Source organism: Adiantum capillus-veneris, chromosome 15 (genome assembly GCF_014529385.1).
Source record: "Adiantum capillus-veneris isolate H3 chromosome 15, ASM1452938v2, whole genome shotgun sequence".
Taxonomy (NCBI): Eukaryota; Viridiplantae; Streptophyta; class Polypodiopsida; order Polypodiales; family Pteridaceae; genus Adiantum; species Adiantum capillus-veneris.
The window spans coordinates 2,297,286-2,323,554 of NC_140945.1; the positions used below are offsets into that span (position 1 = coordinate 2,297,286).

The 26,269-nt window shown below is 39.7% G+C and overlaps 1 protein-coding gene across 2 annotated transcripts; it reads left to right on the top strand.

Moving 5' to 3' along the window:
• Nucleotides 1-5,897: 5,897 nt before the first annotated feature.
• LOC147440170 (pectin acetylesterase 2-like) lies at nt 5,898-13,318 on the top strand. Of its 2 annotated transcripts, XM_086483483.1 has the most exons (12): nt 5,898-6,185; nt 6,754-6,836; nt 6,921-7,050; nt 7,192-7,295; nt 7,781-7,867; nt 8,089-8,213; nt 8,516-8,576; nt 8,679-8,732; nt 10,185-10,262; nt 12,074-12,179; nt 12,321-12,463; nt 12,602-13,318. In XM_086483483.1, exons 1-12 carry the CDS (start codon nt 6,062-6,064, stop codon nt 12,704-12,706), a joined length of 1,200 nt encoding a protein of 399 aa, XP_086339609.1. In that variant the 5' UTR covers nt 5,898-6,061; the 3' UTR covers nt 12,707-13,318. The 2 variants fall into 2 exon arrangements, with proteins under 2 accessions (XP_086339609.1, XP_086339610.1); XM_086483484.1 differs by lacking the exons at nt 10,185-10,262; nt 12,074-12,179; nt 12,321-12,463; nt 12,602-13,318 and adding an exon at nt 10,263-11,151.
• Nucleotides 13,319-26,269: the final 12,951 nt, after the last annotated feature.

The window sequence follows — 26,269 nt, forward strand, 5'->3', positions numbered from 1 at the left end:
GAGAACAATAAAGCAAGAGCAGATCCTCAAGTTAAAGATCAAGGGAATCAAGACTAAGGACCACGATTTTGGGTGTGGGTGAGAGAAAGATGCCAAGGACGGATTAAATTATGATAAGTGGATAGAGTCGTCAAATTGATGGGGTTTACCCCCTTGGGTTGGCATTCGAGATAGACCGGAGTCTTGTCTGGGTGTCGGTCCCAAGTGGGAGGGATACCTGCAGATAGATCTACATCATTCCCTTGAGCAGTCTGGAAGACTGAGAGAGGTGAGTAGGGTCGAGTTTGGGTATGGCCTTCACATTTTGTAGCTAGAAAATGTAGTGAACAACAAGCTAGGAGGCCTTGTGGGTGAGCCCTTGTCCTAAAAGGAAGTGAAAAATCCTAAACGGGCATGTGCTATGCCAAACATGGATTAATACCTATAATTTTCATCTTGCAAGCAAAGAGTCTATGTATGGTCAACAAGATTTCTTGTAGAAAGCTAGAAAATGCCATGGACAACAAGCTAGGGGACTCTGATCTCTTATCTCAAATGGAATTGAAAAATCTAGATTCTAGATTATTTGTATCACTTGTGTGACATACTATTTTGGATTTCTAAAAACTCTCAAAGGAGTGTCCTCATGGAAGCTCTCAAATCTGTTGCACAAAGAAGTGTGTCCCCATGAAGGTCTCATATCTATAGCACAAAGGTTTAGCAAGAGTTATCTTGAAGAAGTTTATCCAAAAAGAGCACACCAAATCAAAGAATAGTCAGATAGCTATGTTCTTCATTGAGCACACAATTGTAGAAGATGTTTTGTATCACCGTGTAAACTAGGTATCCCATCTTGTAAATCTAATGTTCGATTGGTGCATACCAAGGAAAGAGCAATAGCTCAATGAGGATAGTGTGCCCCTACAAGAAAAAAGCCCATTGCGGTACTTCTAGAGGAGCACGAGAAGATAATGGATATGAAAACACAATGGGGCATCACTGGAAACCAAGGATAAAGTGTGGTAATATCTACCAGAGAAGTTGGCAATGACCAAGAGGCCAGGCTTACAAGGTATGAACAAAGATATGGGCCTCTATCCCCGGGTGGACATGAATTTAGTATTAAAAACCTAGTGCACGTAGAAGGCATAGCACGAGCCTACGTAAATCTATTTATGTAATGGAACTTATTTGGGGAATTGAAAATATTTGTGCCATCCATGAGAATCCACACTTTTATAGCTATCCTTTGTAACCCTCCTTTTGAAATAAAGCATATATTTTGTCTACGTGTAATGGTGTTATGAGCATTCTATGTTTTCTTAGAGATGTGTAGTTAAATAAAGGCATGGATTGTGTATGGTAGCAATGACTTGTGATTTCAAGTTAAAGTTATTTAGCATTGAGATGTGCAAGAAAGTTGGAAACCAACAAACAGCCAACAAAAAAATCACCATTGATATAAGGTTATACCACTTATAGGAATACATCACTTTAAAACAAGACAATTTTACGCTCCCAAAGCATTTTTCTCAATCAAAGGCACCATATCATCTACCTCCTACATGTCAAAGCACTCAGAGGCTCTTCCAAATCTATTTCGTCGTTGCTACACCTCTCATCTAGGCCATTCCCATATGCACTTGTGGTTGTAGTGCAACTCTTGTGGCAATCAATGTGGGAACACTCATGAAATGAGAACTACAGAACACATACACCAATTTCTTGGCACGCATTGGATCTAGATGATTTCTATACTTAGAGTGAGGATGTTCATACACTAACCATTGTGCTCACAACTACCACTTGAGACTACAATAAAAAGCACTTTGATTTCCACATGCTGAAGCTCAAATTTATCCCTCCGTACTCTTACCACCATATGGGAGTGGTTTGTTTGTTGATTGCATCAAGATCCTAGGGATTGCCAAAATTTCCTTTTCCATTCGCATAGTTCACTCTTTGGTGGAAGGCCTCTCTTCCTTCATATCAAGGCATCAATTTTTGACACACCTTCTTGAAGTCTTTCATGACCTCCTCATTGGAGCCTTGACCATTCAATTGGGCCCATCGTCTACCTACTACACTAACCAATTGGATTTTCTCCCTTAACTAAAAATGATTGAAATCTTTCAATTGGAATGTTGCTTATGACATGAGCCGATATACTTTCCAATCACAAACTTTTGGTGTTGATGATCCTCAACAACTCTAGAAATGGCTTAAAATTGACAACCAAAATTCTTCAAAGAACTCCGTGGTCAATCCGTCCCACTTAGGAGATTTTTCTTTGACTAAACCTTCAGCATGAAGGAGCATTACACCACAGTAAAGTCTTTCTCCAAGAGATTGGCTTCTAACAACGATATAGCTTCTTGAGGCTCATCCATAAAAAGCCAACCTCAGGTTGGTCTATGATCTAGCGTAGGTGATCTAGCATTAGCTTAGCCATTTTATCTTGGTCCTTCACTTCATTCCCCTCCCCATCTACTCAACCTCTCTTGATTTTTAAAGCTCTGAAAAGTGTGCTTAATTAGCTGCCTCAAGTTGCAAGTATGTTTCCCTCGATGTTTCCATAGATAACATTCTGTTCTTTTTGACTTCCTCCAGCTGTTGATTGGCCAAATTAGTTTTTTCTTCTAGCCACCTTTTGTGCTCAGCATAGAGAACGTCCCTTCGCGCTTATTGATTAAGTAAAAAGTAAATTGCTGTAAAGTAAAGCATTGACAAGCAATAGCCACACTAACAACCAGATATTACTTTCCTTCATTTGATTATGGATAATATGTAAATTTGTAATTTTGACTAACTTGGGTGTTAGCCTGCCATTCACCATATTTACTGATAGTCAGAGTGGAAGCTCCAAAATTTGCAAGGAACTCAATGTTCCATGCTTGCACAAAGGAGATAGAGGTGCATTATCATTATGGCACGGAGAGACTATCTAGAGGAGAGATCGTCTTGTCGTATGTGCTTATGCAAGATAACCTTGATAATCTTTTCACAAAGACTTCTCCTTGTGAAAAGTTCAAAGCTTTTCGTCAAGCTTTGGGCTTAGTTCCCTTTGTGGATTGATCACCTAGGGTTTGTCACTTCCCTACACATGAGTGTCATCACTTCATCTTCACCACATCACTCCCACATAAGATCTGCTACCATATTATGATAGTGATGTAAGTGATTTAGGGTGCATAATGGAGATGAAATTGAGTGATTGGGCTGAAGAGAATGACAAGCGTGCAAAGGGACAAGCGGGTTTTCGTCGATGCCATAGCACCATTGATCATCTTGTCACTCTTCGTGTTCTCATGGAGGAAAGTCGGTTGAAAGGCAAGCGATTGTATTGTTGTTTTGTGGACTTTAAGAAAGCCTTTGATATGATTCCACGTAACAATTTGTGGAGAAGGATGGAAGAACTCCAAGTGCCAAGTGAGTTTATGCTTGCGGTTTCTCGAATCTATGAGAAGGTGATTTGTCAATTGCGCATGGGAAGAGAAATTTCAGAAATTTTTGTAAGCACTATTGGGGTTAAACAAGGATGTCCATTGTCATCAACTCTCTTTGGTCTATGCATCGATCAATTGGAACAAATGGTACTTGACTTTATGCAAGAAGAAGGCATTGAAGAGGTCACTATTTGCAATGCGGTAATCATGCTTTTGTTGTATGCGGATGATGTAGTGCTTCTAGCACACACTTTAGAAGATGCACAAAAGCTTATGGTTGTCCTTGAGAACTTTTGCTTGCATAGTGGGCTGATTGTAAATGAATCCAAAACAAAGGTTATGCTTGTGAAAACCAACCATAAGGAGAAGCCATGCATTGTGTACAACAACGAGACACTTGAAGTTGTTGAGAGCTTTAAGTACCTTGGCCTTGAGGTTCCATCCAATCACAAGTGGCATGAATGTGCTATGCGTCGTTTGGAAGCGGGAAAGAGAGCATTTTATGCATTTGAGAACATGTGTAATGCGGGAAACATCAAGTGTTGGGTTCTCAAGAAGTATCTTTTTGATGCATTGGTGACACCGGTTCTTCTTTATGGAGTTGAAGTGTGGGGTGGAAGTATCTCAAAGTCTACTTGGAAAGAGTTTGAGAATGTCCAAAAGAGTTTTCTTACAAACTTTCTCCAAGTTAAGACACAAACACCATATATGGTCCTACTTCTTGAGTCGGGATCTCTTCCAATTGAGGTTATGGGCATGGAAAGGGTTGTGGAGTACATGATAAAGATGCATCAAAACCCCTCACATCGACTTCCTACAATTGCATGGGAAGCAAGCAAAAAAGTTCAAAAGACGCATAAAAGCAAGATCTTGAGCACGGGATGGATGCAAGACATAAAGAAGTGGTTTGGGAGATGGGATGCATTACACTTGCTACATGATGCTTCAATTGACTCTCAAGTGAATGAAGCTTTTCTACAACGCCAATGTATTACGGCTTGGGAGAAATCCGGTGGGTCACGCTTCATACATTACACCACCTATATTGCCCCCAACTACAAAACCATGTTCTTCACTGAGAGAGGAAACCGTACTCACACCTACATGCTTGAGCCTATTCCCTTGTCCGCGATACGCACTATCGCAACAATTCGGCTTAGCTCCCATTTCCTTCGATGCGAGATAGGGCGTTGGGGCAATGGAGAAGAGTCAAATCGATTGTGCACATTATGCTCACTGCAAGTTCGAGAGTCTGAGTACCACACACTACTAGAGTGCTCAGCTTTTGATCACATCCGAACTTGCTTCTCTCACATTTTCAGCCATAACTTAGACCTACACACTTTCCTCTCCCAGCCAAAGTGTGGGCTCTCCATTGCGACTCTCATCACTACAATTTTGGAGCATCGAGAGTCACTCATCATCCATACACATACTACATCACATGTAACTTTGGTCCCATAGGTCATATTTGACCTCCGAGGACGATAATAAAATCTATCTCTCTCTCTCTCTCTCTCTCTCTCTCTCTCTCTCTCTCTCTCGGATGAGGGTTCTAGCATTGCTGAGACTATTTCAATTGATTCAAAGTCAGTTAGGAGGAAGTGGGAAATGCATGAGTAAGTGTCTTTTCACAGTTGGCCAGTAAAAATAAAAAAATTCTTATTGGTGACAAAATTGGGGCCTTACCAATAGGATATTATCTGGGATAAAGGGGCTATATTAAGGGCCCCTAAGCAGGGTGAGGTGCCTTTTATCTGTGATGCTCCAATTTGAGCATAGAAAGGCGCAATCGATAATGGTAATCAAGAGCTATGAACAACATAAGACCCTATGTGATCGACACTTTGTAGGCCAAGATGGGCCTCATTCTCTACGATCTCACACAGGGCTAGTAGTGTGAGTGCCCTGGGCTAATTTAAAGATGTCATTGCCAGCAAGAATCGAACTTGCATCTTGCAACCAAGATTGTATCTTAGCTACACTGACCGCGAAGAAATCCGCTTGTTGTTGACCTTAAAACTGTCCTTGTTTAAGTTACCTTTTGGGGATCGAACCGTCCCAATACGAGCCCATCACCTTCGATAGCATTATGTAGTTGATGAAAGCTCCCTTGCAAGGTTTTCATAATTTTTTTACATTTCGCTTTATCTCCCCTTTAAGTACCTGGTACCCCAACCCAAGTTTCCCTTTGCAAGAAAGAGTGAAGCTCACATGCATCAAGAACTTTAAGTAGAAAGTAAGTTGTTGTAAAGTAAAGCACTGACGAGCAACAGCCACAGATATTACTTTCTTATGCATGACATGAAAATTAGTAATTAAAAGCATTCCATCAAATTTAAAAAGTTTATTATAATATAATTATAGTATGCATCATAATATAGTCACAATAAAGGTTGGATTCAATAATCCCCACGTCCTTTTATTTAGAAGCTAGTGTGGCTTTGAGCTTTGCACTACAACAGCGCCTAATTGGCCCTTGAATTAGCATTTCTAAGCTAGTATTAAGAATATGCCATTGTGCACTAACGAGCCACTTAATTACTACCACCAATATGGTCATAAAACAAAAAAATTCTCGTCATTATCCCTATAAACTGTAAGCCCAATTAGCCCCCCTACCTACGGCGAACAACATGATTTTCTCTCACGAGCTTCTTGCAGTTGTACTGACAACCATGCTTTTTTGCTCCCAATCTGGCATTGGCATTGTTGCCGTTGACCTCTCTCTTCTTCCCGATGCGGTGGAGGTTGGTGCAGGTATGCCACAAGAAGTTTTGGACAGATTCTCACAAGAATTCCCACATTGTGACTTACCTCAACATCATGAGCTTCTGTGAGAGAGGCACTGCATACCTAGCTAGGTACGATTGGGGGCAGGGGACCGCCGGCCCCCGCGGGCCGGCGGTCCCCTGCCCCCAATCGTACTTGCTCGGTATGTGGTGCCTCTCGAGCAGAAGCTCATGATGTTATGCATTGTATGGAAAACACTGAAAAAGACTCAGTTTTCCTACATGAGAAAATTTCTAAATGTTCTTGTGTGTACAAGCGTCCGAATATGTGGCCACTAATTACATCCTACCCACTAATGCATACCTAACTACATGTTATGATGCAAAATAAAATCCATGCTTTCTAGCTCATTTGGATGGAATTCCAGCTTTTGTTTGTTAAGACTTCGTTGCTAAGACTTCTAAAGTAGATTAATTGATGGGCTTCATGCTTAGAGGTTAGTCTACACATATTTCTGTATGGATTAAACACATCTTTTTTAGAAAATCCTTAAAGCAAGATTAGTGATATAACATGCTTGAAACTTGGTTTCTAGTTTGCTTAGATGGAAGCCCTCCTGCTTACAACTTTGACAAAGGAAGTGATACTGGAGTCAACCATTGGCTTATCCACCTAGAGGTATGTCTCACACACACATAGCCAAATCCACACATGTGCATGTCTCTATATCACAATCTATATTGCTCCTCCTCTTTTTGGTAGGGAGGCGGTTGGTGTGAAAGCAAGATCTCTTGTGCACAAAGAAGTATGACTTATCTTGGATCCTCACTTAAAATGAACAAATCCTATGATTTTCCTGGCATATTAAGTGCTTCCTCCAAAATAAACCCTTGTATGGTACATTCTGAACTTTTTTTCTCAACAAGTAGCTCTATTAATTTTGATAATTGGCATATAATAGGATTCTATTATGGAATGCTAGAATGTCGTATCTTCTGACATACTTAAGTATTTGAGGTGATGTATTATTCAGACTTCTACAATTGGAATAGAGTTTTGCTACGATATTGCGATGGCGGATCATTTTCAGGAAACATTGATGCACCAGTGCTAGTTCAGCTTCCAGGAGAATCTAAGGTCATATACAATTTGGCTATGTAACCATTCAATTAACTGTGATGTCTCTTTTTTACAAAACGTAATTTTCAAGATGGCCTTGATGTCAGTGAGTACAAATTAGATGTCATGATTTCGACCTCAGTGTCAATATAATGGAGATTTTCCAACTCTTTCTTGTGGTTTTCCATACTGTTGTATCGCCGCATGGTTGATCATCTTTGAGCCCATTCACAAAATGTGTGAGTGTCCATGTCACAAAGGAATGCATGCCTAATCATCTTAGAGACAGGTAGCGGACGTTATGATTTGACTATTGTAAGTGCCGGTTTAAGGTGAGCTTTTCATAGGTCATAGAATGCAAGCAATGTCCCTTGGCTACAAATAATGTTCAATGCTTTCGGGATAATCAGTTAGGCAATGACAACAATAGATTCTACATGTTATTGCATGAAAAGCATCAATTGCATATTTTTAAAGAAGTTTCTTTGTTTCTTTTTTTGCAGGCAAGAACAATCTACTTTAGAGGGGAAAGAATTTGGAAGGCACTGGTTGAGCATCTTTTGCTCCTTGGTATGAACTTGGCAGAAAAGGTAAAAAATTTGTCAAAATTCAATTACTACGTAATGTCAACATTAGTTAGTTGACAGTTTATAGGATATATAATTGGAGGCAATAATCTTGCATTTGCAAGAATATGCTTTGATGATAAAATTCCACGTGAAGTATCAAGAATTTGTAAAGAGTCTTACAAGTGAATGAAACAAAGTCTACAAAGTCTTCACATGATGAGAATGCATGTATTGTTTGACAGGCTTTGCTTGCAGGGACTTCGGCTGGGGCACTCGCATCCTTGATTCATTGTGACTCCTTTAGAGAGTTTGTGCCCATTCAGAGCGAAGTCAAGTGTCTTAGTGATGCTGGCTTCTTCATTGATGTGTACACTTCTTTCCCATTTTTGCATACTCTTTCTTGCTCCTTCTCACATGGACACATTGACACACAAACACACCCATGGGCACATGCCTACATCTGTTCACACCCGCGTGCTTGTGTGTGCTAGCACGTGTATGCAGAAGCACATGCACATACACAAACACCAAAAAGAAATAGTTTTACACTCATGCTTCTAAGGGACACACCCATAATTATAGAACTATTATTTGATTGTTGGCCTACCAAGAGTTTGCTTTCCTCTCATTTGTAGAACTTGCCAAGGGCTTGTATTTTTTTATGAACAGGGTGGATGTTGGCGGTGAAAGGTCTTTTCGAAGGTATTTTGGAAATGTGGTTGACACACAGGTCTATTTTCATATATCCACTTATTATTAATCCAAAAGTCCATATTAAGTTGTTCTTTCTCAAAAAGACATGTTTTTACATTTTTCATTTGTGCCTTTTCAGAACATTACTGATGCTTTGCCAGATACATGCACACAAAGATATGGTGCATCTCAAGTAAGAGTATTATAGTGGCTCGTGAATTTCTTAGCATTAGTATGGTAACCTAACAGGACATAAAAGTGTCCTTTCAGGGTTTTGAAAAAAAATCCAAAACCATAGTAGATCCACTCATTTTGAAAAATCATTTCATGAGCTTATAGTTCAAAGACTACTACATATGGAGAAAATTAAAAATTTGTAAAATTTCTCATGTCTTGATCACAACAAGCTTCCAAAGTTGATGGACCATTGCATTTTTGCTCAAAATAGCCATTTCTTACGCTTGATTGCATATAAATAAGAGTGGGGATTTTTGTAGGACATGAGATAAAATTCCCTGTTAACTTCAATGGACTGGTGGTAAAAACATATAGTTACTTTTGTCTCACTATGTTTTTTCGGGACAAACAAAACGGTACAAAAAAGTTGCATTTTTGTCATTCTACGGACCTATCATCAAAGTTTCTATAGTCATTCTGAATACAAATACTATATACATGTTTCTTAGTTCCCTCTGGTCCTTTGGATCCAAAAGGGTCCATGGAGTGTGTCAAAACAATAATGGATCTCTTACTAAGTGGAACCTTGGGAACAATGATGAACTACTAAATACAACGAACATAAAAACATTGGGTTTAGCATTACAACCTCTATAATCCCATAGAAACTACTCAATATCTAGCCAAAATTATAGCTTATGATTAGATATGGTTACTACCTACAAAATACACACAATTGATCTAAGAAACTAGCAATATTGAGAAAGCTACACATGCTACACTAAAAATGTCTCATATTCTTCAACAATCAAAAAACTCAACCATCATCATATACTATGCTAGCATATTAGGTCCCCCAAAAATCAAGGAAGATTAGCTTTATGTTATACATGACACTTACACAATCAAAATTGCATTTGAATATTAAAAAAACCACCAAAAAAATCATGAAAATGCTAATTTTGGCCAAAAAACAAGATTGGGCAATTCTAGTAATTTGGTCATAACTTTCAATTTTTAACACTTAGTTCTCCCTAGAAATCTAAACCTCACAAACATGAAGTTTAGAGTGATATAGTTGCAAAAAAATTAAAAAAAAACCAAAAACATGACCCATTTTTTCACACAGTTTAAGTTCAAAAATGTTGTGCAAGAGTAAGGTTAATGGTGAGATCGATATTCCATTAAAAAAAAAAGTCAAGTTTTTTTCAGCTCATAAGGCAACTTTGTGGATCTGTGGAATCTACAAATTTGTTTTCATACTCTTCAAATAATTCAAGCAAAATGATCACTTAAAGGGACACAAAAGTGTCCAAGGACATAAAAGTGTCTTGTTACCAGTCTAGTGTTTATTAAGTTTGCATGCGTCATGGGACTTTGTTTTGTGTTTAAAGATAACGGTATTCTTTATGCTATATGTTAATGTTCTCTAAAAGCGTCTTTCTTTCTTCTATGTCAAACAATGTAGTGCTTTTTTCCAGCGCAACTAATCCGTCAAATAAAGTCTCCCTTTTTCATACTAAATGCAGCCTATGATTCTTGGCAGGTAACTTTTTCTACAAATATTTATTTGTTCTTTCCTATCGAGCATAATAATTTGAGGCATGCTTCAATTGATGAACTAGCTCTATACTGTTGCAAGTATATAATGCAAAAACCCATAAAAACTACGAGGTTCATGAAAAGGCAAGGGCATGTCCATATGAAAACCATGAAATGGGGTTTCAACATGGAATCACACAAAAGTGCTTGCTCGAAAGCATTACATATGAAAGAAGATGTGTTAAAATCATCAAAATCCTTGTACATGTATCCAAGAAGCATGCATGGTTAGGTCATGATCTATTGCTACATAGATGTAGGTGGCATTGGAGAGATCACATTATCATCATCAACAAATTTATGCCATGAAAAAATAGGATCATGTTCTAAACTTGAGATGTAGCCAACAAATTGTAACACAAGCATGCGATGACAATTTGGTGTGAATCAGTGCATGACATGTATATGAGCTTGCCGTTGTCAACAACTTCCTCTCTCTCCTTATCACAACTCATCTTCAAGATAAAAATTAAGGCGGTAAATCTAAACGTTATTTCTGGCACCAGTTTACCAATAAGCACTTTGAACACAATGCCATTAGTTGTCACCTGTTGTTGAGCCTTTTCTAATTGGTTACCAAACTTGTCTTCACCAAAGTAGTTGGTCAACACATTATCATTCACCTCAGATCCACCCTTCAGATCAATTTCAAGGCTGGTTCAATATCTACCTGAAGATTGAAAGACCATTAAACAAAGTAGGCATTTGATTTGACATTCAAGGTGTAGCTTTGATTGTGGTAATAGTGCATACCCTCTTTCAATCAGCAATCCTTAGTGAGCACGACATACTCTTGACGCGTGGCAGGGAGGGGGGAGTATTTGGCTATTACTATGAAGCTATACTATCTACACAATTTTTGCATGTGCAAGGTTCCATACATAGGTAGCCAAAACCAGACCAATAAATCATGCACCTTGAAGATGAACTTTGCAATGCTCGTGTGTGTGTGTGTGTGTGTGTGTGTGTGTGTGTTGGGGGGCGGGGGGAGGGATGGGGGAGAGATTTCCCACCATCACTCCCTAACCAACTCCATGTTTCTCAGCGAGTGTCAAGGATTTTGAAGTGGAATCTTGACGATAAATATTAGTCGTTAAAATGGGTGGGGATGATGTATCCATGAGATGATTAGTCATGTCGATTATCAGCTAGTTTGGCTATGTGTTGGGATTAAGAATAGGAACTAGACCCTTTCAAGGAGCTTCACATGTATTATGGTACGGACTTCACGTTGTGAAAACATTTCAAACTTGTCTTCATTGTGAATGTCATGGGAATATTGTTAAAGATTGATCAAACAAGAAGGTTTCTAAAGAGTCCTTGATGCCTCACTCTTCCCCTATCTCCTAGAGGAGTAAAAAATCCTCCCCTAAAGAAGACCAATGCCCCACCTCCCCAAAAGGAAGAGTAGCATATTTTCTTATGTTTCCTCGATGGGGGAGCAAGAAGATTTGTAGAAGGTCGCACCACCTTCTTTATGATTGCAACTCAAGGTGTAGCTTTGATTGTGGTAATAGTGTATACCCTCTTTCAATAAATGGCCTACTTGAATGCAAGTGCAACAAGCTTCGCTTGATGAGTATTTTGCCCACAAATTGCACAAGACCTAGTACTAGTGGATGGTCTGGTTGAAATATCAAGAGGTCTCTACCAGTTTCTGGCCAAGAGGTAGTTTGCATTTGAGTTATTTAGTTTAATGTAATATCACTCATCATATGTCCAAACTACTAAAACAAAGTAGTTTAATGAGCACAGTGGAACAATGTTTTGGTCCCCTCAAGTGCTGATCCAAAGGGAGAATGGTCACTCTGCAAGAAGAACCTAATGAGTTGCTCCACAAAACAAGTGGCAATCTTGCAAGGTAGACATTTAATTTTGTCGAAGTTATGTACTCGTTTCTTTTAATAAGCTCGGCATTACTTCTACATTTTAGAAATTTGCATTGACTTATTATCAATCAATTTCGTGTAAAGTGACCACATTTGCTCTACTTTACCTCTAGAATTTAGAAAGCAATTAGTGGAAGCTCTTGGCCCATCTACTTTGCCAATTGGAGCAAGCTCCTTCCTTTTATCATGCGTCTACCATAACATTGCCTTTGACACCAGGCTTTGGGCTACTCCCTCTTCTCAAGTTGGCAATAAGGTAAACAAGGATTCTCTCTCTCTCTCTCTCTCTCTCTCTCTCTCTCACACACACACACACACACACACACACACGTGCGCACGCACGTTTCTAAACTTGAGATTTGTGAAGTTGACATCTATGAAATATTTTGAACAGACTGCCGCCGTAGCTGTGGGAGAATGGTACTTTGAAGCAAATAACAAGAGTACATTAGATTGTCCATATCCTTGTAACACAAATTGCAAAGGGGTTCTCCTTTAGCATTTTTGTAATCTGGCTAACCAATATGATGTTGTGGACATACTATGCCCCACTGGGATGGGGATGTATAGTCATAATAATTTTACCTAATGTAGCTTAACCATGGACTTCATAGCAATTTATGGGGTAGGGAATGGTCTGTTGGTGACCATTCCTCGTAGTTTAGGCGACTACATGGCGACCGACGAAGGTCGGGAGCCGTACGAGAGCACATTACAAGAGAATGGTCACCAATATACCATTTACCGATCGTAAAGGTCGTAGGGAGGGGTCAATGAAATGCTCCCATATGGCCCTATTGACGAAATTGCAGAGCTTGTCCATGCACAGTGCATACATGACTGTAGTCACCAAATTACGATTGCTAATGTGGCAAGTTGCAACGTGAATCATGCACTGCGTTGATTCCGGCTATTGAGTTGTCAACTCCAGGCTGCATTTTAGCTATTGTTGATTAGGGTGCCAACCATTGGTTGATGGTCTTTGGATTCCGTTTGTTGACGTGGGAGCCATCTGATGGCCTCTAATGTAGTTTTTGTTGTAGAAAGTATAGTAGGTGGAGGGTTGGGATCTACGGCCCTCTGATCCACGACCTTGACGGTTGTGATAAAAGGAAATTTGTTTGTTGTATATCCATGCAAGCTCTTTTCAACCACCAATGATATTGACAAGCATTGAAGTAAAAGTGATATGGAATTTTTACTAGATTTGTGTTTGTGTGTGTGTGTGTGTGTGTGTGTGTGTGTGTGTGTGTGCACGCGTGCACGTGCATGCACACATGTACATCTACACGTGCATGTGCACATTCATTACCTTGATTATGATAACTACATTATTAATGGTATATGCTATGTGTGCTATTGAATCTAGTGTCTCCATACCTTATTTCAAAAAATTTACTCGATTTTGACTTTACGGAAACGTTTTCAAGTGCAAATAAGAAGGCTTGTTATTTATTCAAATAAGTGGTCTAGGTGGACTTATTGAGGGTGGACATGAGGGTGGACATGCTATATGGAAAAGACAACTCTTCTCCAGATTCGATAACGTTGCCTTCCTCTATCATACCTCAATTCGAAAATATTAGCCCAATTCCCTTTTGATGAACGGCATGCATTACACCCTTGAAACACAACCCTTGACTAACTGATGTCCACCTGCTATTGCTATTCACATGTAACATTTCTCCACTTCAGTTTTCAAAGTTCTCATTTGAACATTTTTAACGACCAGAAGATTTGCATTAGAGGGCATTTTACTCGAGCTCACGTGTGAAGCTTTGCCATGACCCCCATGCCCTTCTACCCATGAAGGCATAAACACATCGTCTTATTGTAGTGCCACTTGGCATAATTGTTGGAGTTTTGGCATCTCAAGTGAATTGCCCAGTGTGATCCCATTATTTAGTTTGGCTTTTAGGTATTTATTTTACTTATTTGTCAAAGTCTAGCAGGGCAATTCACTGAGGTTGCTATATAAGCAACCCTTACCCCCATTGTATTCATATATTATCTCATTGTCAAGGTTGGTTGGTTCAAGAGCCTCTCTCTCTCTCTCTCTCTCTCTCTCTCTCTCTCTCTCTCGTGTTTTCTCCCTTTGGTCTATACGCTTTTGTATCATTGACTTTGACATGGTATCAGAGCTACGTGCTTGAAGGACCTTAGGTGAGCAAGGCGGCCCCCGAAGACGACAGCCAAAGCATGAAAAAGAAGAGCTTGCGGCGACACTTTGCAGTAGCGTTTTTTAATTTAAAAAACACTACATTGCAATCTCCTTGGCATTTCGTGATGGGCTGCATCATTGTCACCCTTTAGGGCACCGGCTTCCACAGCGACCAAGTGCCCCCTTCTCCCTGTCGGTAGCGTTTAAAATGCGGCTCCCAGCGGTCCCCTTCTGTCGACAGTGGCATCTCCCCCTCCCGCGTGTGTTTTGAGATGCAGCTCATTGTGATAGTCAAGCCCGGCACCGCGCTTTGAAACACCGACATCGTTAGAAGGTGACGACAGCGCTGTGAATTTTATGTTGCTTCCAACACTCCTAGATAGCGACGACCCACAACCTCTTTTGACAGCAATCCCCCCCACTCCTCACTAGAGTTTTAAAACGCACTCAGCAGTGGTGCCCTCGGCAACAATAGTAAGGAAAGGGGAGCATAAAGGTGGGCATGCCTTGGGCATTGACAATGTGTTGAAGGTTAATTGAGCACAAGTGCTTTGAGAAGCAGTCTTGGCTTAGGAGCAGGAGTTAAGAAAGGGTGTGGAGTGGTTGGGAGTACCAGAGGAGTGGGATTGCTTAGAGATTTTGTGTGGCTTGAAGGAATTATGCGGCCTTTGGAGTGCAAGAAGGAAGACAATTGATCTCCAGATCTTGCAACTTCAGCATGGCCTCCCCTTGCTTAAGCACCCGTGACAACAACCCCCAAAACCAATTATTGGCTATGGATAGCAGATCGGCAACCATCCAGTTAAGCAGCCTATGCTTTGACACAGTTCTCCAGAAAATCGTCAAGTTGTTGGGCTCGAGATTGTGAAGCCAAAAGTAAATGGTCGAGTTCGCTAGAGGACAATGACAAGGGAACACCTTGAACCCCTTAAGCACCTTAGTCATAGAGCACCTTAGTCATTAAGCACCTCAAGCACCTTAATCAACAAGCACCACAAACACCTTAGTCAGAAAGCACGACAAGCACCTTAGTCAACAAGCACGACAAGTACCTCAAGCTTGGGCCAGGTTCCCACCTCAAGCACAGCCTTGCTTAGGGTCTAAGGACTTTTAACACTAACCTTTGGAGGTCTTTAATGAAGCTAACCCTAAGGTCTTTAAGATCCATTAGCTAGCATTTCTTTTTGACAAACCATCTCTCATTTGGACCCCTTTAACTTTGGCCCCGTGTTGAGAAGATCCATAAGCACATGTCTATATTCTAGCCCTTGTTCCTATTTATTCTCCCACATTAAATGATCAGTTTAATATGAGAAAATCGCTTGGGTTGGTTAGATATTAGGTTTTATGAAATTACCTCTCTCTTGAAATCATAGTCCTCGTCCACTATGAGGTAGAAGAGATAAAGCTTTAGTCATTAGTCGATGTTTCTTAGCGGGAAGAGGATCCCTTTTTACCCTACAACATCATTCCAAGATGGATGACTAATCCATTTGGGGCTTGGGAGACTTAGCTGCCACAAGAATGTCTTCTCTTTAGTCCATTTCATTCTCTTAAAGTAGAATGACAAATTCTTCTTGGTATTTGAGAGACGTCGTCATCACAAACATGATTCTAAGCATGCATACTACTTGAATTTGTGCACAATAAAAAGAGAATTAGTCTTATAGGACAAAAACATTGGTCATTTAAAAGAAACATGTACATTTGCTTACTCTAATGTAGCATTGTAAGCATTGACAAGGTTCATACTATCCTTAATCTGTATTCCTTGCACCCATCTAGCATCTTCAAAAGGATAATTTTTGAGCTTAATAAGATACCGTCGGATAATATTACCATGTTGTAGTAGCCTGTCTTCATGCCGAAGGATAGCTTCGAATTGTAGCACCTCTTTTTGGTTTTCAATTTTTAGAGGGTCTTCAATAATTGGTTCTCTTGGTGGCTCTCCTTTGTAGGGATTAAGTAGGCTCAAATAAAAATCATTGTGTATGAGCCAATGGTTGGGTAACTTGAGTTGATAATCCATGCCATTGATTGGCTTCAAGATTTGAAAACGACCATAGTATCTTCTTGCTAATTTAGCATAATACTTTTGATGTCCCGTAGGATTTTTGCCCATTGTTTTTCTCAATCAAGGCTTGGGAAACTTAAGTAAGACCCAATCGTTTTCTTTGAACGTTAAGGACCTTCTATGCTTGTCAGCAACAATTTTTGCCTTTGTTGAGAGATGGATATAGCCTCCTTAATCTTTTGAAAATATTCTTGTAGGTCATGGCTATACTCATCGGCAACAAACATCTTCCCATGTACTAAGTAGAAAGGGACTTTTAGATCTTCCCTCTATAATCTCAAAAGGTTCCTTTCTTGTAATATTATGGACAGTATTATTGTACGCATACTCTACAAGGGGTAAGTAATTTTCCCCTTGTGAGCGTTGATCTACTTCTGTAATATAGGTCTTTAGTAGATCGAGTATCAAAAGATTGGCTATCTCACTTTGGCCATCCGTTTGTGGGTGATAGGCCAAAGAGAAATTCAATCTTGTACCTAGATTTTTAAAGAGACCTTTCAAAAAATTATTGGTCATTCTAGGATCTCTATCTGACACAATGGATGTTGGTAATCCATGGTGTTTGAAAATATGAGATATGAAAAGAGTTGCCATTTGGTGTGCCTTAATAGTCTTTTTGACCCCAAGAATAAAGTGTGTTTGCTTGCTAAACCTATTGACTACTGTCCATATTCCCGTATTCCCATGGATAGACTTAGGTAATCCAAAGATTAAATCCATGGATATACTCTCCCATGGTGAATTAGGGATTGGCAATGGCTGGAGTAATCTAAGTTACTTCCCTCTATCATACTTGGTCTTTTGGCATACCACACCTTTTGAAACACACTCTTGTATGCACACTTTCATGGTAGGCCAATAGAAGTACATCTCTACCCCTCAAAGAGTAGGTTGAATGCCTCTATGCCCCGCATAGGGAGGAGCATGGGATTCATACATGACTTTCTCACGAATGGAGTGGGTAATACATAGCCTATTGCCATGGAGAAGATAACCATCCTGCAAGGTGAGGGGTTCTTCTTTCTTCCCCAATGCAAGGGTTGACATTATGTCTTTAAAATCAGGGTTAGTAGCATACTCATCTATCATAGAAGATAGGTCATTGTGAGTTGCTATTGGCACTGCATTGACTCTTGGTCGTCGTGAAAGTGCATCGGCCACTTGATTGCGTTTACCAGCAATGTGAGCAATATGAAAATAAAATTGCGAAAGAAAGTTTTCCCACCTCATTTGTTTGTCGGAATGCTTGGTTTGCATCATGAAGTACTTGGACTTTGGTGGTCCGTTTGCAAAATAAACGGATTCCCCAATAGATAGTCCTTCCATGTGTCTAGGACATGTAGAGCATCTAAAAGATCTTTTTCATATATGCCCAAGACCCGTTCATCTGTATTGAGCCTTCATCTCTCATATGCTATGTCATGCCCTTCTTGAAGCAAGACTGTCCCAAGGCAATCACCACAAGCATCACATTGGACCTCAAATGGCTTTGAGAGATCCGGAAAAATACGGACTAGTTGGGAGATAATCTTCTCTTTGAGCTTGTCAAAAAACATTTTTCTCTTTAGCATTCCATGAGTACTTAACATTCTTCTTTATTAAGTCATGTAATGGTCCTGCTATTTGAGATATTTTTGCTATGAAGTATCTATAGTATGCACACATACCAATAAAGCTTCTTAGCTCATGTAGATTCCTTGGATTAGGCCATGCTTTTATTACCTCCAACTTTGATGGATCCATACGTATACCATTTTGAGAGATAATGTGACCTAAGTATTGAATCTCTTAAAGGAAAAATTCACTGTGCTTTTGATTAATAAGAAGCTTGTTCTCCCTCAAAGCTTGAAAACTTACCTAGAGATGCTCCTCCAAGGACTTGGAGGAGATGATGATATTATCGAAGAACACTCTAGTGAGTTTGTGTAAGGTCTAAATATTTTCTCCATAAAACAATTGAGCATGGCTGGAGTATTTGTCAAACCAAAAGGCATGACAAGATATTCATAATGACCAAATATTGCACGGAATGCGGTCTTTACAATATCTTCATTCACTATCCTTATTTGTTGATAGACACTTTAAGGGAAATCCTATTGAAGTAGGTAGAGCCTTGTAGCTTATCAAACAGATTTTTGACCTATGGTACGAGAAATCTATTTTTGATAATGATACGGTTTAGCGCTCGATGGTTTAGTGCTCGATATTCCATACACATGCAGTATGTACCATCTTTATTTTTCACTAAAAGGACTGGAGAACAAAATGGAGAGGAGCTAGGCCTCACCATCCCTTTGTCTACTAGTTCTTGTACTTACCTCATCATCTTCTCTTGCTAAGCTTGGGAAAATCAATAAGGAGGCTTGTTAGGCGGTGAGCTTCCTGGTAGGAGCTCAATTCGATGATCATCATCCCCTCGTTTTGGAGCTAAGTCCATAGGGATATCATCGATAAAAACACTTGCAATCCATTCAGAAAAGTAGGCAAGTCTAACTCTTCTTGATTTCTATCATTTTCATTTGATAAAACATTAGCATCATTTAGAAAATCTTTGACAAAAATCATGTACGCATTAAATGATCTTTTCATTGACTTATCAAAAGCAAGTGAATTTACAAGTGGTATAGTACGATCGGACTCACGAGAATCTATATACAAGCTCTTTTCCCTGTAGGTGAAGTAGATTCTTCTTTTAGGGAACTTCATGTTGGCAACCATGCAGTTGAACCATAGTGCACCTAGGATTACATCCTCATGTTGGAGAGGAGAGATGCAAAAGTCTTCTTTGTCGATAGCTTTGGACATAAAGACTCAACTTCACAATCAAGGGAATAACGGAGGCTTGTTGTCCCTTGAAAGCTCCATCGACAGTTACAGTATCTCCCATATTGAAAGCTTGAATGCCCAATTTAGTGGCCAACTCTGTTGATATGAAGTTGTGGGTAGAGCTAGGGTCAAACAAGATGAAGGCACCATGCTCCCTTACCTTTCCCCAAGCATAGGAGAGAGGTGATGCTTTGCAATGAGCATCCTCTTTGGGATCTTTGATCGTTGAAGCTCTAAGAGTCCCATTGAGGGCATTTCTTTTGGGGCAAGAATGATAGCCATGTCCTTACTCCCCACACTTAAAACATGTGTGGTCCTTACAAAAAGCTTCTAGCTCTTCAGGAGAGAGTTTATTTTTATGTTTGTAAACTCCCTTCTCCTTGGACCGATTTTTGTTGTTGTTGTTGTTGTTGGAATTATCTTGGGAATAATTTTGGGTATTGTTTTTTCCCTTTGCATCACTTTTTTCTTTGCTTTCCATGGGCTTGGCATTCCTTCTATCCCCTTGTTGGAAATTGATGCACGAAGCAACCATAGTGTGGTGGATTACTTCGGCGATAGAACTAGCCGTTGAGAGTTCATTTACTCGGCCATTTCTTCAAGTAATCCCACACAAAATTGTTGATTTTCTTTGGTGAAGTCTATCTTTTGAAAGATAGTAGCCTTGAGATGTAAATCCCAAAACTTGCCCACATATTTGTGGATAGACTCGTTGGAGAGAAGTTATAAACTCTTCCATTTGGTAAGCACTTTATCCTTTGCATAGGTTGCAAGGAACTGCTTCATGATGGAAACTCCTATAATTTTCCATGTATTTGGGGCTTCGTTGTTGCCATGAAGACTAGCCCACCATTGACAAGCATATTTCTGAAAGTGCATAGCTATATGATGTAGCTTGGAGGACTTTGTGAAGCCCTTGTCTGGAAAGGCCATATCAAATTTTTGGATGAAGGCCGATACTTTGTCGGTGGCACCAAAGGTGCCATCATAGCTAATCAAATAAACTCTTTCCTCCCTCTCTGAATTTCTTGAACTTTTAGGACCTTCGCCATGCAGGGTAAGATTTGCAATGTCATCCCCTCTTGTATTCTCTAGGAGAATAGCTATTGCTTTTGTCGGAAGAGGAGGAAGGTGAAGAAGAAGGAGAAGAGGGTGGCCTCTTTCTTGCCTTTTTATTCCTTTGTTTCCTCTCTTCCCTTTCGAAGTGACGAGGAGAAGGACTATGGGTTGGCCGTTTCCTCATGGGAGGAGTTGGCGACCATCTAGACTGCCATCTTCGTGGAGCCACATCTTCAGAGGAACTTAGGGATTTGCTTCTTTCTCATTCTTTGCATTCCTCCTCTGGTATGGGAGAGAGTCTTCTTTTGGGAGTCTCATCAAGAGGACTCCTAAGCTCTCTCTCTTGGAGAGGAAGCGAAATCCCATAAGCACGAAGTTGTTGAGTAACTTTGGCTTGCAAAGCAAGGTTTCCTATAGCTTGCTGCAACTTAGTAACAAGGTAATTAACAAACATGGGGGCATCATTATTAGCACCTTCATGCGCAAAATCAAATTTATCAATGTTCATTCTACTCTCTCTTGGTTATTGTCAACCATGCTAATTAAACTTATGTATAGATTACTTTGTGCTTTGGTACCCTCAAAAACCTTAGTCGCTACTCTTCTTTACCTTTGAAAATTTGTTCTCAAGGAGCCACACCCGTGGTTTAGAGTCTGTTGATTGCAAAGACTAGTGGATAGGGTCTAACATTGCTCGATTGATTATGGCTCCTGTTGAGCTTGCTTGTAGCTCAATAATGGTTAAGCCAAAGGCCAAAGGCCAAGCCCCAAGAGACTCCATTATTAAGACTATAATTCGAAACGGTGTACCTTGAACTAAGTCCTATATAATAGATCCCTGTCCCACTTACCCTCTTGCAATGAATAGGTCCAACCTTTCATGGAAAAATTAAGGACCTCTCTTCTTAAGCAAGAAAACAGAAACCAGTAGCTCTGATACCAATGTAATGGAAATGGCCTATGAACTTTAAGAATAGCAAAATTGAGAGAATTAGAGTGAGCATTTTCATGAGACTATTTTGAGAACATGGGGGTGAACTTAAATAGCGGTAGCAACATAACCATATAATTAATTAACTTGGTAAGAAAAATACTTTTGCAAGAGAGAGAGTTGGATAATTGGACAACAGTTGAGGACCAGATTTATGTGGAGCTGGTCCCCCTTCCAATAGGCTTTTGTATTATAGATTCTTCCATCAAGAGAGACTTGGTACAATACAATCTTTGTGTTCTTGTGACCAAGGTGATGCAATGAAGATGAAAGTATTCATGCATCACGAGCATAACATAAACATTGTAAAAGCATTAACCATCCCCGGCCTCACTCCAAGGCCTCAGACACCTTCAAAGGTGGAGAGAGCTAGTGGGGAATGAGGGTAGGGAAGAGGAAGAAGAAGTAACATACGAGAAAGAGATAGTTCCTCACCTATCATCACTCTTCTTGCATAGCATAGCATGATATCATAGTAATGATGAAGAAGAAGGCAAGCTTAAGCATTGGATCATGGCTCTTGGTTGGATTTGCATTCCATAGCCAAGAGTGTTGGTGTAGGCTCTCAACTTCTCAACAAGCTTGAAGAAGGAGAGGGAGATCTTGCACTTTGCACCTCACACATGAGTGTGTGTGTGTGTGTGTGTGTGGGAGAGAGTATACCCACGAAGCTAGCCCCCTCCTTGCTTGGGTTAAACCCCTCTTCTAGCTCATGGTGGAAACTCATTGGACCCCTTAAAGCTTAGCCAATTACATGAAGAGTGCATATCAAAAAACCATGCTGGCCTTGGGACAAGTGTCCCCCTTTCCCCTTTGAGAAAGAGGACTTGATAAATGCATACACAATTAATTAAATTAGCTAAATTATCATTGGACCCCTTGAGAAACAAACCAATGGTATTTCGGTAGCTTATGAGGGAAACATGGAGAGGAACTTGACACGTGTCCATGTTGCTTCATTAGGCAAGGCTTGACTTGTGTGAGGGTGTGTGTGTTCTCTCTCTAGATCCTACAATGAGGGATCGCCCCCCCTTGAGTAGGGATCTTGTTGACTTTTGGGAGCACGTTGAACCCCCCCTTAAGCAGCTTAGTCATGGGGCACCTTAGCACCTTAGTCATTAAGCACCTCAAGAACCTTAGTTAGCAAGCACCACAAGCACCTCACGACAAGCACCTCAAGCTTGGGCCGGGTACCTACTTCAAGTACAATCCCAGCTTGCTTAGGGTCTAAGTACTTTTAACACTAACCTTTGGAGGTCTTTAGTGAAGCTAACCCTAAGGTCTTTAAGCTCCATTAACTAGCATTGCTCTTTGACAAACATCTCTCATTTGGACCCTTTTAACTTTGGCCCCGTGTTGAGATAGATCCATAAGCACATGTCTATATTCTAACCCTTGTTCGTTTTTATTCTCTCACATTAAATGATCATTATAATATGAGAAAATCATTTGGGTTGGTTATATATTATATTTTATCACACACACACACACACACACACACACACACACACACACACACACACACACACACACACACACACACACACACAGAGAGAGAGAGAGAGAGAGAGAGAGAGAGAGAGAGAGAGAGAGAGAGAGAGAGAGAGAGAGAGAGAGAGGTGGGGGGAGAGAGAAAGACTATCTTGAGGTGATATCAATCCCCTTTGACTCTCCATGAAACTCACTTCAGCAATGACACCGTTCATTTCATTTTCAACCGACTTGGTTTTCTCCACTTTTGAACTCAAACACAAAGGTTTTAGCTCATGCCTTCTTTCCCATAGTCTACAACCTCAAAACAATGATTGCAAAACCCCTTTGGACTCATTCTTTTTCTTTCCTTGTGTACAACTTCATCAAATACACATTCTACATACCATGCTTATTGTGAACAATCGATTCATATGCACCCAACATGGAGCCACCCACCCTTGTCAGAGTCCCGCTCCTCCGTTCTTCCTTCCTCTGAAGAGATTTGTCCATGTATCATAGCGCAAATGCCAGACACATCAACTTAGTAACTGCCATAACTACTCATTCAGGGAATCTCAAAATAACATAGACTTTGAATACTGAGTTTTTGAATATCACAGACATCATACCCATAATCTCTCTCATACTCAATTACAAACATGCTCTCTCAAACCCGACACACAGAGAATACACAAAGAATAGATATTTTTGTGGCATGAGACACTTTTCTTCATTATCACAAATTCAGACACTACATCGATTCAACACTTTAGGAATTTATGCAAAACCTTTTATTTAGAAATCTTTTCACATCTCCTCACTTCCTAAGGTTCCTGCAGATCTATTTTATCTCCCGTTTACACCTGGATAACACAATGGTTGATTTTTCTAAAATCAAACTCATTACCCAGAATCCTTGATCAAGCTTCAAAATGTGTCCAATGCCTTTTTTCAAAACTATTTCTAATTTAAAAGAAAAACAGACAAGTTTAGGCTATTCTACTTATACACACTAAAGTTCGTTGAACTTAATCCAAGTTTCAGAGTTATACAAGCACAATCACCCTTACCTTTTTCCACATAGCCCATCATAAAACTTACTCAATAGTAGCAACCTAACCCAATTCGGGTTGCTCTGCTACAAAATCCTTCAGCTCAAAATTTTCCTGAATATCTTCATCCTGTATTTCTTCATCAAACTTCTTTTACTTAACCATCTCCTCCTTCTCATTGAACTTTGAATCCACTTGCTCATTTACACTTTCTACTTCCTTCAGTTTCTCAACATTTTCCTCTAGTTCTAACTCCTTCTACTCCTGAGTTTCTATTTGCTGAATTTTTGGCTTTTTCATAACATCCTTTTGCTCAAACCTGCTCTGAATCCCTGGAATTGCCAGCTTAATTGTAGGTGTATGGAAATGACATGCTTCATCATCCTCTAATTTCTCTTTCAATAACTCAATCTCCAACTTCAATTGCTCATTTTCTTGTTTCAATTTCTCCACTATATTAGACAGGGCTTGATTATTTGTCAAAGAGTCCAAATCCTCCCTTGTTATAAATCTTTCTGCAATATCTGCATATGGTTTTGAAACCAAATCCTCCACCTTACTTCTTATCATCTGCCACACCTATTTCCCTGTCTTAAGTACTTGTAATTTCATTTATTTAACGTTTGCATCAATTAACGATACTCCTTGCAAATCCACACCCTCATTCTCAAGTACTTTTTTCTCTATTAGCAACAATGGTTCAATCCTTCTTTTAAGTAACTCATTTTTTGCTATCAATGCACTATTACATCTCCAAGAACATCTAGCCTTGCAACCATTAATGCTTTAATTTCAGTTATCTCGAGCTTCACCTGCAAATTTTTAATTTATAAGTCATATTTTTCCTCTACATATTTAAGCTTCTACTCCAAATTACTAGACTTCTCCACTTCTGGCGGTTCCATTTATTGTAGCTTGTTGGACTACATGAGCCCCTATCTTTATAGCATAATCCATAGCCATTGATGAAGTCATCAAAGATTGAGATACATCTTCCCTCTATTTTCTTCTAGTCTTAGCCTACTTAAAGTAATCCTCTTTAGAATCTTCTCTGCTACAACCTTCTCCAAGCTTCTTTTCCTTGTGAAACAATTGCTTTTTCCTTGTAAAAAACTTTATCCCTAGTTTAGGTAAACTCTCTAAATCTCTGATCAATGATGCCTAAAACTCCTTATCATCATCCTCCACCTATACCTGCGGCATTTTCCCTCTCTTAGCCTCTGCATTGTCAAAAACACCTTCCATCATCTCTGCAAAAGACTTCTTTTGTCCTCTTGGTTGATTTGGTCTAACTAAACTGACTGCCCATTTTTTTGAGCTCTAATCTTTAAATTCAATTACTTGCAAAGGTAAAGGAACCATTGAAGGTGAAAACACTACTTGCAAGTATGGCCCAATTCTACATCTATTGGCTGACTTTTGCTTGTCCTCTAATTCCACATCTTCCATAAGCTTTTCGTTTAAACATCCTACCCAATTTATAGGAACTCCTTTTTTAGTCGTCCTGGGTGGATTGTAGGCCTCTTTAGACATATAGTCAAACTTGGTCAGCAAACAAACTCTCTCCATATACCATTTCAATTGTTCCAGTTTGAAAACATTAGTACCCTTAAGCTAATAATAACATATGTTGGTTGTTGGCACCCAAACTCTTTCCTCATCTATGTGTCAAAGATTAAATAAACCTTGTAACCACTTAGGCTCACTTTAAATGCTACTGCAACCAAAGCATTAGAGATTCGTTGATCATTGATAATTTCCCCCTTAACATCCTTACATACTCTAGCTGAGCATTTGCATTCACATTTTTACACCATTCCCCCCAAGAAAGATTTGAAAACTCACATAACCCGATTAATTTCATCCATAGTTGATTATCCAAATTTATCGGGTCTAAATAATGCTTGAACTCGTACTGACTTTGTGCTACATCCACCCCTTTTACTGCAACAATTTCTTCTACATGTTGAATCTTCACTGCTTCTAATTGTCTTATCTGTGCCATAGCTGACAATCTCCTGACAATGCTGCCAATCGAGGTGATGTCCTCAAAACTAGAATACACATAGCCGCTTGAGATACTTCTACTTCCAACTATGCCACCTGCACGTGGAGTGTGCTAAGCCTATCAAATTTCTCCCTCTGCATTTCTTTTGGTTGCATTTTCCTCACCTCACACTATGTTTTGTCAACTCATAGAGATGGAAAAGACGTCTCCTTCACACAAATCCAGGTCATGAGTGTGAAAACTTGTCACATAACTCCTTTTTCAATCGTGGCTTGAGTGGTAACCCTCCTTCCAATGAATTTTACTTTGAAATGATACTCCATGATCTCTTCTCATGAATAATAACCCTCGATTGGGGCATCCCCATACACTATAAGAATTTGGCCCACATTTGTAACAACTGTCTGACTTTTTGAAC